The sequence below is a fragment of the Heterodontus francisci genome, chromosome 23 (genome assembly GCF_036365525.1).
Source record: "Heterodontus francisci isolate sHetFra1 chromosome 23, sHetFra1.hap1, whole genome shotgun sequence".
Classification (NCBI taxonomy): Eukaryota; Metazoa; Chordata; class Chondrichthyes; order Heterodontiformes; family Heterodontidae; genus Heterodontus; species Heterodontus francisci.
Window position 1 is genome coordinate 54,009,312 of NC_090393.1, and position 14,076 is coordinate 54,023,387.

At 45.0% G+C, this 14,076-nt stretch overlaps 1 protein-coding gene across 2 annotated transcripts in view; it reads left to right on the forward strand.

The window, feature by feature from the left end:
• lztr1 (leucine zipper like post translational regulator 1) overlaps nt 1-14,076 on the forward strand; it is a 340,836-nt gene that overhangs the window by 297,923 nt on the left and 28,837 nt on the right. For both annotated transcript variants that reach the window (XM_068055296.1, XM_068055295.1), the window contains exons 15-16: nt 7,605-7,774; nt 8,245-8,401. In XM_068055296.1, coding sequence (XP_067911397.1) covers nt 7,605-7,774; nt 8,245-8,401 — 327 coding nt within the window. The remainder of the gene's footprint in view (nt 1-7,604; nt 7,775-8,244; nt 8,402-14,076) is intronic.

Here is a 14,076-nt window from a genome sequence, read left to right on the forward strand (position 1 = left end):
AATTGGCCGTTGTAAATTGCCCCTAGTGTAGGTAGGTCATAGGGAATATGGGATTACTATAGGATTAGTATAAATGGGTGGTTCTTGGTCGGCACAGACTCGGTGAGCCGAAAGGGCCTGTTTCAGTGCTGTATCTCTAAATAAATGTCCACCCAATTTCCTTTTGAAATCATTGGTCTCTGCTTCCACCACCTTTTGTAGGCATCGAGGTCCAGGTCATTACTATCCTTACAGTTTACAATATTTCAAAGTTTTGTGTCATCCGCAAATTTTGAAATTGTGTCCAGTACACCCAAGTCAAGGTCATTCATATAGATCAAGAAAAGCAGTGATTCTAGTGCCGACTCTTGGGGAACCGCATAATCTACCATCCTCCAGTCTGAAAAACATGCATTCACCACCACTACCTGTTTTCCTGTCATTCAGCCAACTTTGTATCCACTGTCCCTTTTATTCCATGGACTTTAACTTTGCTGACATCTGATATGTGGCACTTTATCAAACACCTTTTGGAAGTCTATGTACACCACATCAACTGCATTACCCTCATCATCCCTTTCTGTTACTTCATCAAAAAATTCAGTCAAGTTAGTTAAACACGATTTGCCTTTAACAAATCCATGCTGGCTTTCCTTAATTCCTTTTTGATTCCTTTTTGGAGCAAAGATGTAACATTTGCAATTCTCCAATCCTCTGGCACCACCCTATATCTAAGGCAGCTTGGAAGATTATGGCCAGTACGTCTGCAATTTCTACCCTTGCTTCCCTCAGTATCCTCGGATGTGTCTGATCCAGTCCTGGTGACTTATCAACTTGAAGTACAGGCAGCCTTTTTATACCTCTATCAATTTTTAGCCCATCCAATCTTTCAACTACTGCCTCTTTCACTACTTTTACAGCATCTTCTTCCTTGGTAGAGATAGATGCAAAGTATTCATTTAGTACCTCAGCCATGCTCTCTGCCTCCGTCTGCAAATCCACTTTTTGGTCCCTAATTGGCTCCACTCCTCCTTTTACTACCCTTTTACTATTTCTATGCCGATAGAGGACTTTTGGATTCTCTTTCATGAAAGCTGTTCAGTCTCTTCTAATACACTCTCTTTGCTTCTCATTTCTTTTTTCACTTCCCCTCTGAACTTTCTTTATTCAGCCTGGTTCTCACCTGTATTATAAACCTGCCATTGTCATAAGCACCCTTTTTCTCTTTCATACTCTTTTGTCATCCACAGAGTTCTATTTTTTTTTTATTTAGAGATGCAGCACTGAAACAGGCCGTTCGGCCCACCGAGTCTGTGCCGACCATCAACCATCCATTTATACTAATCCTACACTAATTCCATATTCCTACCATATCCCCACCTGTCCCTATATTTCCCTACCACTTACCTATACTAGGGGCAATTTATAATTGCCAATTTACCTATCAACCTGCAAGTCTTTGGCATGTGGGAGGAAACCGGAGCACCCGGAGGAAACCCACGCAGACACAGGGAGAACTTTCAAACTTCACACAGGCAGTACCCAGAATTGAACCCGGGTTGCTGGAGCTGTGAGGCTGCGGTGCTAACCACTGCGCCACTGTGTTCCCCCTCGTGGGAATGCACCTTGACTGTACCTGAACCATTTTGCCTTTAAAGGCAGCCCATTGTCCCATTACAGTTTTGCCTGCCAATCTTTGATTCCAATTTACCTGGACCAGATCTGTTCTCACCCCATTGAAATTGTCCCTCTGCCAATTAATTATTTTTACTCTGGATTGCTCCTTGTTCTTTTCCATAGCTAACCAAAACCTTATGATGCGATGATCATTCTCCCCTAAATGTTCCCTACTGACACTTAATCCACTTGACCCACCTCATTCCCAGAACCAGATCCAGCAATGCCTCCTTCCTCGTTGTGCCGGAAACATATTGATCTAGAAGATTGTCCTGATCACGCTTTAGAAACTCTTCCCCATTGCTGTCCTTTACACTATTACTATCCCAGTCTATATTAGGATATTTGAAGTCCATCATTATAACTACTTCATAGTTTTTGCAACTCTCTGTAATTGCTTTGCAAATTTGTTCCTTTTATATCTTTCCCTACAGAACATACCCAGTAATACCTCTAGTGTTTCTTAGCTCTATCCAAATAGATTACCCCTCTAGGACACCCTCTCTCTTCAGCACTGTAATATTCTCTTTAATCAATACTGCAACCCTTACTCCTTTCCTTCCTTTCCTATCTTTCCTGAGCACCTTGTATCCAGGAATATTTAGTACCCAGTCTTGTCCTTTTTTGAGCCAGGTCTCCGTTATCGCCATGACATCATATTCCCCTTGGCTGTCTGCACCTGCAGCACACCAACCCATGAGTTCACATACGTGCACTGAGGACCTAATTTAGATCATATCGCATTCCCTCTTACTCTGATCCCACATAATACCTTCCTATTTCTTATTCACATGCTCTCTTGTTTCTCCCAATTCTTCCTGCACCTTGCTTTCCTCTCTAATGTTACATCCTGTTTCTCATCCCCCTGCCAATTTAGTTTAAACCCCCTCTCAATAGCTGTAGCAGATGTCCCACAAGGACATTGGTCCTAGCTCTGTTGATGTGCAACCCGCCTGGCCTGTATAGGTTCCAATGTTCTGTGAATCTAAAGCCCTTCCTCCTGTGCAGTCTCTCCAGGCTTAAATTCATCTGCTCTATCCTCCTATTTCTGTATTCACTAGTGCGTGGTACTGGGAGTAATCTGGAGATTACTCCCTTTGAGGCCCTGCTTGGTAGTTCTTTCCAAGCTCCCTAAAATTTGCTTGCAGAATCTCGTCTTTCTTTCTATCTATGTTGGTACCTATATTGACTACGACTGCTAGTTGTTCACCCTCCCCCTTCAGAATGCTGTGCAGCCATTCAGTGGCATTCCTGACCCAGCACCAGGGAGTCAACATACCAACCTAGGTTCATGTTTGTGGCTGCAGAAACACCTGTATGTTCCCCTAACTATGGAATCCCTATCTCTATTTCTTTCCCAATCTTTCTCCTGCCCCCCTGTACAGCTGTGGTGCAGTGGACCTGGCTCTGGCTGCATTCCCCAGAGGAGCCATCATTCACACCAGTATTCAGAATGAATACAGGTTGGCGAGTGCAGTGAAATCCAGGGACTCCTGTATTATCTACCTGGTCCTCCTTGACTGCCTGGCAGTTACCTATTCCCTCTCTGCTTGCACACCCTTAAGCTGCATGTGAACTCATCCAGAAACAAACTAGCCACGTAGCTCTCAGCCTCACGTATGCACCAGAGTGACGCCAGCTGCAGTCAAGCTCTGGAACCCAGAGCTCAAGCTCCTCCCGTTGACAACACCTCCTGCACATGTGGTTGTCCAGGACACGGGATTTTTCCTGGAGTTCCCACATCAAACAGGATGTGCATCAAATGGAACTGAGGTGCCCTGCCATTCCTCTTAGACAATTAACTGGCATGACAGAAATAAACTAACGACTTCAATAAATAAATGCTCGCCAGCTACTCACTAATCAGCTGCTTCCCTTGTGCTGACATCACTATATTTTTTAGGGAGATTAAATAAAATCGAAGACTTACTTCAATTTAAGCTTACTTAAACATATGAAATTTAAAACTTACCAAACTTAAAAACCTATTAGGCAATTAACTGAATTTCTTGGTTTAACCAGCTGTCCTCGCTTAGTGAAATAAAGACGATAATGCTCACCCACCAATCGCCTACCTGTTATCATGTGACATCACTTCTGTTTTTTTTTGTTAAAATATGCTGACATCGCTCCTCCTGCTGCCACCCCTCAGTTCCAAGCTGTGTGTGTCCAGGACCTTGTCTCCCGCTCTACTTCCTACTGCTGCTGCTCCTGCTGTCACCCCTCAGTTCCATGCTCTGTGTGTCAGGGGCCTTGCCTCCTGTCTATTATTTACTGCTGCCACTGCTCCTCCTGCTGCTGCTGCCGCTCAGTTACACGCTCTGTGTGTCCAGGACCTTGTCTCCCGCTCTACTTACTGCTGCTGCCACCACTCCTCCTGCTGTCTCTGCTCAGGTCCGCACTCTTGAAAGAAGCACTGAGGGTAGCAAGGGCACAGAATGTACTCTGGGTTGGGGATCTTCAATGTCCATCACCAAGATTGGCTTGGTAGCACCACTACTGACAGAGCTAGCAGAGTTCTGAAGGATATATCTGTCAGACTGGGCCTGTGGCAGGTAGTGAGTGCACCAACAAAAAAGAAAACCAACTTGGTCTAATCCTCACCAAATCTACCTGTCGCAGGTGCATCTGTCCATGACAATATTGGGAGGAGTCAATGCCGAACAGCCATTGTGGAGATGAAGTCCCGTCTTCACACTTGGGACACCCTCTGTGTTGTTGTGTGGCACTACCACTGTGCTAAATGGGATAGATTTAGAACAGATCTTGCAGCTCAACTGTGCATCCATGAGGTGCTGTGGGCCATAAGCAGCAGCAGAATTGTATTCAACCACAATCTGTAACCTTATGGCCCAGCACATTCCTCACTCTACCATTACCATCAAGCCAGGGGATCAGCCCTGGTTCAATGAGGAGTGCAGGACAGCATGCCAGGAGCAGCACCAGGCATATCTAAAAATGAGATGCTAACCTGGTGAAGCTACAACACAGGACTATATGCATGCTAAAACAGCAGAAGCAGCATGCTGTAGACAGAGCTAAGTGATCACATGGCCAACAGATCAGATCAAAGGTCTGGAGTCCTGCCACAACCAGTCGTGGATGGTGGTGGACAGTTAAACAACTAACCAGAGGAGGAGGAGCCCAGCATTTCAGTGCAAATACAAGTCAGAAGTGCCAGGTGGATGATCCATCACTGCATCCGCCTGAGGTCCCCAGCATCACAAATGCCAGTCTTCAGCCAATTCAATTCACTCCACGTGATATCAAGTGGTTGAAGGCACTGCATACAGCAAAGGCTACGGACCCTGACAACACCCCGGCTGTAGTAGATTTCTGTTACAAAATTAGCTGTGTCCCTTGCCAAGCAGTTAGAAATACAACTACAACATTGGGATCTACCCGACAAATTGGAAAATTGCCCAGGTTATGTCCTGCCCACAAAAAGCAGGACAAATCCAATCCGGCCAATTACCACCCCATTAGTCTCCTCTCAATGTCAACAGTGCTATCAAGAGGCAATTACTCAGCAATACCCTGTTTATCAATGCTCAGTTTGGGCTCCACCAGGGCCACTCAGCTCCAGACCTCATTCCATGTTTGGACCAAGGCTGTATGAAAGAGCTGAATTCCAGAGGTGAGGTGAGAGTGACGTCCCTTGACGTCAAGGCAGCATTTGACTGAGAGTGGCATTAAGGAGCCCGAGCAGAATTGAGGTCAATGGGAATTGTGGGGTGGGGAGGGAAGGAAAGCTCCCAACTGGTTGCAGTCATACATGCACAAAGGAAAATGGCTGTAGTTGTTGGAAGCCAATCATTTCCCCCAGGACAATGCTGCAGGAGTTCTTCAGGGTAATGTCCTAGGCCCAACCAGCCTCAGCTGCTTCATCATTAACCTTCCCACCACCGTAACGTCAGAAGTGGGGCTGTTAGCTGATGATCGCCCACTGTTCAGTCCCATTAACAACTCCTCAGATACTGAAGCACTCCATATCTGCATGCACCAAGATCTGGGCAACATTCAGGTTTGGGCTGATACGTGGCAAGTTACATTTGTGCCACACAAGTGCCAGGCAATGACCATCTCCAACAAGAATCTAACCATGTTCCCTTTACCTTCAATGGCATTACGGTTGCAGAATCCCCCACCATTAACATCTTGGGGGATAACATTGACCAGAAACTTAACTGGACCAGCCATATAAATACTGTGGCTTCAAGAGCAGGTCAGCAGCTGGGAATTCTGCACCTACTGATTTCCGCAAAGCCTGTCCACCACCTACAAGGCACAAGTCCAGAGTGCAATGGAATACACTACACCTGCCTGGATGAGTGTACCTCCAACACCACTCAAGAATTTCAATACCATCCAGGACAAAGCAGCCCACTTGATTGGCACCCCATCCAGCACCTTAAACATTCATTCCCTCCACCACTGGTGCACAGCGGCAGCAGTGTGTACCATCTATAAGATGCACTGCAGGAACTTGCCAAGGCTCCTTTGACAGCACTTTCCAAACTTTCAACCTCTACCACCTAGAAGGGCAAGTGCAGCAGACAAATGGGAACACCACCACCTGCAAGTTCCCCTCCAAACCACACACCATCCTGACTTGGAGAAATATATCGCCATTTCTTCGCTGTCACTGGATCAAAATCCTGGAACTCTCTTCCAAACAGTCCAGTGGTCTACCTACACCACATTGACTGCAAGCAGTTCAAGAAGGTGTCTCCGCACCACCTACTCAAGGGCAATTAGGGATGAGCAATAAATGCAGCCCTTGCCAGCAATGCTCACATCACATAAACAAATAAAGAAAGTGCCTTTAATGTCATAAATGTCCTAAGGTGCTTCAAAGGGGCATTATAAAACAAAATATGACACCGAGCCACATGAGATATTATGTCAGATGACGAAAAGCTTGGTCAAAGAGGTGCATTTTAGGGAGCCTGTTAAAGAATAAAATTGAGGAAAAGAGGCAGAGTGTTGTAGGGTGGTGAATTCTGGAGCTTAGGGTCTAGATAGAATGTGTTTATAAATTTGTAGATCATCTGTGGCATTGCACACTGTGTACATTGTAATTGGAAGACTCGCTGTAGAGCAGTTTTTCCAATACACTTGGATTTGTTTTTTGCTTGAACTTGTGTTTTCTATTAGGTATGGTAGTGGTTCTGTTACTATACTAATATATTGAGTGATTACAAATCCCAGCAAGGTCGTTTGAGAATTTGAAATTGATTTATATATTTAAAAAGAACTATCAGTAAAAGTGACCCTGACGCTGTTAGATTGATGTGAAAGCCTAACTGGTTCACTGATGTCCTTTTAGGAAAGGAAACCTGCTGCTCTTGTGCAGATGGCCTATATGTAACTCCAGTCCGGCACCCAAGGTGATTGACTCTTAACTGCCCTCTGAAGTGACTGAGCAAGCTTCTCAGTTGCTTCAAACCATATAGCAGTTTAAGGCGGTCCAGCACCACCTTCCCAGGGCAGCTAGAGATGGGCAATAACTTGCCAGTGAAGCCCACCTCCTGAAAATGGAAGAAAAAGGAATCAGAATGAAACACTAGGGGAAGAACCTACCCCTATATATGTTCCAGGAACGTAAGGTTTTGTTTGCATCCCTGTTTTAAATATTTCCATTTTTCAGGGCCTTTCCCTGTGCACATCATGGGTTGAGATCTTTATAGTACATTGTATTATAGCTTCCTGCTCCTTTCACAGATGCCAAATATCCTTTTTTTCACTTTTGAAAAGAAAATTAGGTGAATGTTCTGCTCATCATGAGCAGTGGTAGCAGGAAACGGAAACGTTTCCATCTGCTACTTTCCTGTCAACATAAAGCACTCCCTGATCAGATGGTGCTTAATACATGCAGTATATCCAGTTCCCAAATAGTATTTTTATGGCTGAAATATATGCACTGTATTGTTTTCTATGTCATGTAGGTCATGTGCAGGATGTCTTGCTGATAATGGATGTTTATAAGCTTGCTCTAAGCTTTCACTTGGCACGACTAGAACAGCTGTGCTTACAGTACATCGAAGCCTCAGTCGACCTTCAGAACGTACTCACTGTGTGTGAGAATGCCAACAAATTACAGCTGGACCAGCTAAAGGTATGTGCACCATGTGATGAGGACAAATGATCAAATGGCTTTTTCTAAAAGTGCCTTTTGCCATTTACAATCTCACTGTTCCTATCACAGGGAGTTAACCTGTTCATCCACCATATTGCATATGCTTTGGGCTACTGTACCTAGCAAAGATATTAACCCCTTCACTGTTTGTTTAATCAGCTATGGGCAAGCTGTTCCCAGCATAGTGTTTAACTTTAAAGTTGAATCGGAGACTGCTTGATGTTATCACTTGCTGCCAAAAGTAGAAAGGTATCTATTCCCTAACACTGATTTCAATTACCTGTGATGAGTAGCATGTCTTCTCTCTAGCAGTACTGTTATTGCAGTTGTTAGTATGGGATGGCTTTTGAAGTGAAAGCAGTGGTGCTCAATGTATGTACATTAAAGCCTTTCAGGACCTATTCCACTTTGGAGAGACGGAAGTGGTTTTAATGTTCTTTTTGTTTCAGGAATACTGTCTGAATTTTGTGGTGAAAGAATCACACTTTAACCAAGTGATAATGACCAAAGAGTTTGAGCATCTTTCCACCTGCTTAATTGTGGAGATTGTAAGAAGGAAGCATCAGCCCCCGACGAGGATACATTCCGATCAGCCTATTGATATAGGTAATATGTGTGAAATGAACATTTCTTATATGCAGATCTTTCTGTATTAGTTCAAGGAAAATATACTTGTCTGAATTTCTGTTTTTCACCATTTCACCTTTGTAAAGGTGTGCAAAATATTCTGCAAGTTTGATTGATTGATGCCTCCTGCAACTCAGTAATCTACTGGTATAACAGGTTCCGAGTTATTCACTCCCAACTGTTTTCCTCATTGCGGGGAGGTACTTCTCAACATTTCTTCTTAAAGGTCTGGTCAGTATCAGGCTCAAGGGGCTGTGCAGTCCACTCCTGTTCCTATTTCTTCTGATCTTAAAAGCAGAGAGGTTATGTTATAGTGTTGTATTATTGAGATCTCAACTGAAATGTACCAAACACTCTGAGGATGAATGGCACATTGAATGAAGGGTTCTTTATTACAAAATAAAGAATTACAGGAGTGCTCTGAGATGCACGTGCTGACTGTTGACTAAAACTGCTCCAACTACTATATCACATGTTGGCTGGCATCACTTCCTGTAATGTATACCAAAATATTTTACATATTCAGCAATATGTTAACTAGTGCTCAAACAGTTAAAGCAATATCACAACATCCCCCATTCCCTAAATGGAAATTTACAGGTTATAAGCTGTGTATATAATGGAATAGGATAATTGTGAACGATACTTACTGTCATGCAGACCCCTACCTGCCAAGACATTAATTTTGCCACATGAACATTAATTTTTAAACTTACTGGAGTAAAGAAAGAACTTGCTTTTTAAAAGAAAGCAACACCAGACCCTTGACTGGAAAGACATTTGCATTTTTACAGACACTGTTTAAAAGGGACAAAAGACCATTTCCTGTCACATTCAGTCCACAATGGACTTTTGATTACCAGACATTGAGGGTGGAGGAGCTCGCATTCCAGGTTGATTGCTAAGATGGCCAAATACACAAACCGGCGTGGTCAGACCAGTTTAGTCACATGACTAAATGGCTGTTGGAGGTTGTTTTTGAACTTGCCACAGAGAATTTGAACTCAAAAAGCTGTTTACTCCTGGACTGAAAAGACCTCTCATGGCTGGCTTGCCGCCGCCTCTCCTGTCTGCTCTCATCTGTCTCACCAGCTTCAGAAACCATTGAAGATATATGAACCCCAAGAGAGAAAAGTCTCCTGCAGTGAACAAGGTTTAAGAAGAATACTGGGCCCCAACGAAAAGCAAGATCTACCTACAAGCAAGGACTACAGCGAGCTCGAAGCACAGTAACAAAAACTCTTCTTCAGAGATTGCCTCCAACCTCTCTACTTTGTTTTTCTTTTCTTTTCTGTCTCTATTTGAATGTGCGTATCGCATATGCATGCTAGTGTGGGGCATGGCATGTAGCCGTTAACCGAATTAGAGTATAAGTTTTAATAAATTTCACTTTTCTTCTTTAGATCTAAGAAACCTGTTTGTGCTTATTTCTTTGCCTTATAATTGGAAAGCGGTGAACAAGGATTCATCAAGGGGGAGTTCAAAACACTGTTTAAAACAAAACCCTGTTACAGTAAGACCAAGTGAAGGCTAAAAGGGACCCCTAGACTCCTTTTTCACCAGGTCGTAACATTTACATAGATATTGTCTCTCGCATTCATTAATCACGTGTCTCTGGAATGTGTAGGTGGTCAGCTGACTTGACCTGATTTGGTAACTGTGAAACTTTGCTGCTATCTGGAATTGTCAATTCTTCTTGACTCGTAGGTTCAGATTGAACTCTTGTACTTGAGTGTTGTGCATGTCATTTTTCTTAACTCCATTCTTAAAACTTGAATGTGAGCGTGCTGTTGACGCTTTAGGAGTGTCAGGTATGATGCTGTCAGATAACTCTCAACTAACATCAATTCTTTCTCAGTGCAGCTCCATTTGGGGTGGTTACCTCACATGACCGAGGATCATTACACTGCTGCAGGGAACCATGTTTTCTCTTGTTGGGGGGTGGATCACTCTGATCTTTTGTCCAATCTGTAGAGGAGGCAACTCCACGCCTGCATGCTTGTCATGTGTGATTTTCGTCTTCTCTTGTCTTGCCAATAATTTGCCCTGACTGATGATCTGATCAGGTGAGATGACTCAGAAGAGTTGTCCTGACTTGCCTTCCAAACATGATCTTCGCTGGGGATGGTAATCCTGTATCAAGAGGTGTTGGTAGGTCCAACATCGTTATTTGGATGTTTTGATTGGTCTCCGTACATTTTAAAATTAATGATTTTACTGTCCGCACCATCCTTTCTGCCAGACTGTTTCACCTTGGATAATGTGGAGATGACGTAACATGATTTACCGCCTGCTTTGCGCACCTCTTTAAATGGCTTACTGTGGACTGTCGTCCAACACTAGTTCCTCTGGGGAACCAAAAAGACTGAAAATTGAACTCATCGTGTTTGCTGCCAATGCACTTGATTGGTCCCTCAGTTGGTGAATGATAGGAAATTTGGAGAAGTAGTTGGTGATGAGCAGAAAGTCGTCACCTTTGACAGTAAATAAGTAAATCGCTATTCTTGACCATGGATGTGATGGTACTTCATGAGGATGATGCGGCTTTCTGTGTTGGCTAGGTTGAATCTCTTGCATTGTATCTGGCCATCCACTGATGATAAGTTGTGCTAATGCCCTGAGGACAGGATCTGTGGAAGTCTTTCTCTGGAGCACTTCGTGTTTTTTCTGTCCGAATCGCATTAGGTCTGTATTGTACACATCTTCTAGCTCTACATTTATTTAATTTACTTGCACATCTAACGGCATATTTTCTTGTTTCTTGGGGTTAGGTAGCCTGCTCAATGTGTCAGATGTAACCATGCGGTTTCCAGGTTTATATCGAACCTCACAATCATACACCTGTACCTTTAATGAGTAGCTTTTGGAGACGAGGTGGCGCGCTGGGTGGGCGGCAGACCGTTAGAACCGAATACAGTTTGGTCTATCTTCCGTAACAGATATGCTCCAAAATCCTTTTGTGAAGCATCTACAAGTGTCATTTCTTTCCTTGGATCATAATATTGCAAACATGCTTCAGCGTGGCGTAGTGGTATTATCACTGGACTAGTAACCCAGAGACCCAGGGTATTTCTCTGGGGACATGGGTTCGAATCCCACCACAGCAGAAGGTGGAATTTGAATTTAATTGATAAATCTGGAATTAAAAGCTAGTCTAATGATGGCTATGAAACTATTGTCGATTGTTGTAAAAACCCATCTGGTTCACTAATGTCCTTTAGGGAAGGAAATCTGCTGTCCTTACCTGGTCTGGCCTACATGTGACTCCAGACCCACAGCAATGTGGTTAACTCTTACATGCCCTCTGAAATGGCCTAGCAAGCCACTCAGTTGTACCTAACCGCTACGAAGTCAATAAAAAAGAATGAAACCGGACGGACCACCCGGCATCGACCTAGGCACCGGAAACGACAACGGCAAACCCAGCCCTGTCAACCCTGCAAAGTTCTCCTTACTAACATCTGGGGGCTTGTGCCAAAGTTGGGAGAGCTGTCCCACAGACCAGTCAAGCAAACAGCCTGACATAGTCATACTCACGGAATCATACCTTACAGACAATGTCCCAGATGCTGCCATCACCGTCCCCGGGTATGCCTTGTCCCACCGGCAGGACAGACCCACCAGAGGTGGCAGGACAGCGGTATACAGTAGGGAGGGAGTTGCCCTGGGAGTCCTCAACATCGACTCCGAACCCCATGAAGTCTCATGGGCATCAGGTCAAACATGGGCAAGGTAACCTCCTGCTGATAACCACCTACCGCCCTCCCTCAGCTGATGACTCAGTACTCCACCATGCTGAACACCACTTGGAGGAGGCACTGAGGGTGGTAAGGGCACAAAATGTACTCTGGGTGGGGGACTTCAATGTCCATCACCAAGAGTAGCTCGGTAGCACAACTACTGACCAAGCTGGCCAAGTCCTAAAGGACATAGCTGCTAGACTGGGTCTGCGGCAGGTGGTGGGGGAACCAACACGAGGGAAAAACATACTTGACCTCGTCCTCACCAATCTGCCTACCGCAGATGCTTCTGTCCATGACTGTATTGGTAGGAGTGACCACCGCACAGTCCTTGTGGAGACGAAGTCCCGCCTTCACATTGAGGATACCGTCCATCGTGTTGTGTGGCACTATCACCGTGCTAAATGGAATAGTTTTCGAACAGATCTAGCAATGCAAAACTGGGCATCCATGAGGCACTGTGGGCCATCAGCAGCAGCAGAATAGTACTCAACCACAGTGTGGCTTTCGTGCAGAGAGATCGACTATTGACATGCTGTTCTCCCTTCGTCAGATACAGGAGAAATGCCGTGAACAACAGATGCCCCTTCTACATTGCTTTCATTGATCTCACCAAAGCCTTTGACCTCGTCAGCAGACGCGGTCTCTTCAGACTACTAGAAAAGATCGGATGTCCACCAAAGCTACTAAGTATCATCACCTCATTCCATGACAATATGAAAGGCACAATTCAACATGGTGGCTCCTCATCAGAGCCCTTTCCTATCCTGAGTGGTGTGAAACAGGGCTGTGTTCTCGCACCCACACTTTTTGGGATTTTCTTCTCCCTGCTGCTTTCACATGCGTTCAAATCCTCTGAAGAAGGAATTTTCCTCCACACAAGATCAGGGGGCAGGTTGTTCAACCTTGCCTGTCTAAGAGCGAAGTCCAAAGTACGGAAAGTCCTCATCAGAGAACTCCTCTTTGCTGACGATGCTGCTTTAACATCTCACACTGAAGAATGCCTGCAGAGTCTCATCGACAGGTTTGCGTCTGCCTGCAATGAATTTGGCCTAACCATCAGCCTCAAGAAAACGAACATCATGGGGCAGGATGTCAGAAATGCTCCATCCATCAATATTGGCGACCACGCTCTGGAAGTGGTTCAAGAGTTCACCTACCTAGGCTCAACTATCACCAGTAACCTGTCTCTAGATGCAGAAATCAACAAGCGCATGGGTAAGGCTTCCACTGCTTTGTTCAGACTGGCCAAGAGAGTGTGGGAAAATGGCGCACTGACACGGAACACAAAAGTCCGAGTGTATCAGGCCTGTGTCCTCAGTACCTTGCTCTACGGCAGCGAGGCCTGGACAACGTATGCCAGCCAAGAGCGACGTCTCAATTCATTCCATCTTCGCTGCCTTCGGAGAATACTTGGCATCAGGTGGCAGGACTATATCTCCAACACAGAAGTCCTTGAAGCGGCCAACACCCCCAGCTTATACACACTACTGAGTCAGTGGCGCTTGAGATGGCTTGGCCATGTGAGCCGCATGGAAGATGGCAGGATCCCCAAAGACACATTGTACAGCGAGCTCGCCACTGGTATCAGACCCACCGGCCGTCCATGTCTCCGTTATAAAGACGTCTGCAAACGCGACATGAAATCGTGTGACATTGATCACAAGTCGTGGGAGTCAGTTGCCAGCATTCGCCAGAGCTGGCGGGCAGCCATAAAGACAGGGCTAAATTGTGGCGAGTCGAAGAGACTTAGTAGTTGGCAGGAAAAAAGACAGAGGCGCAAGGGGAGAGCCAACTGTGCAACAGCCCCAACAAACAAATTTCTCTGCAGCACCTGTGGAAGAGCCTGTCACTCCAGAATTGGCCTTTATAGCCACTCCAGGCGCTGCTTCACAAACCACTGACCACCTCCAG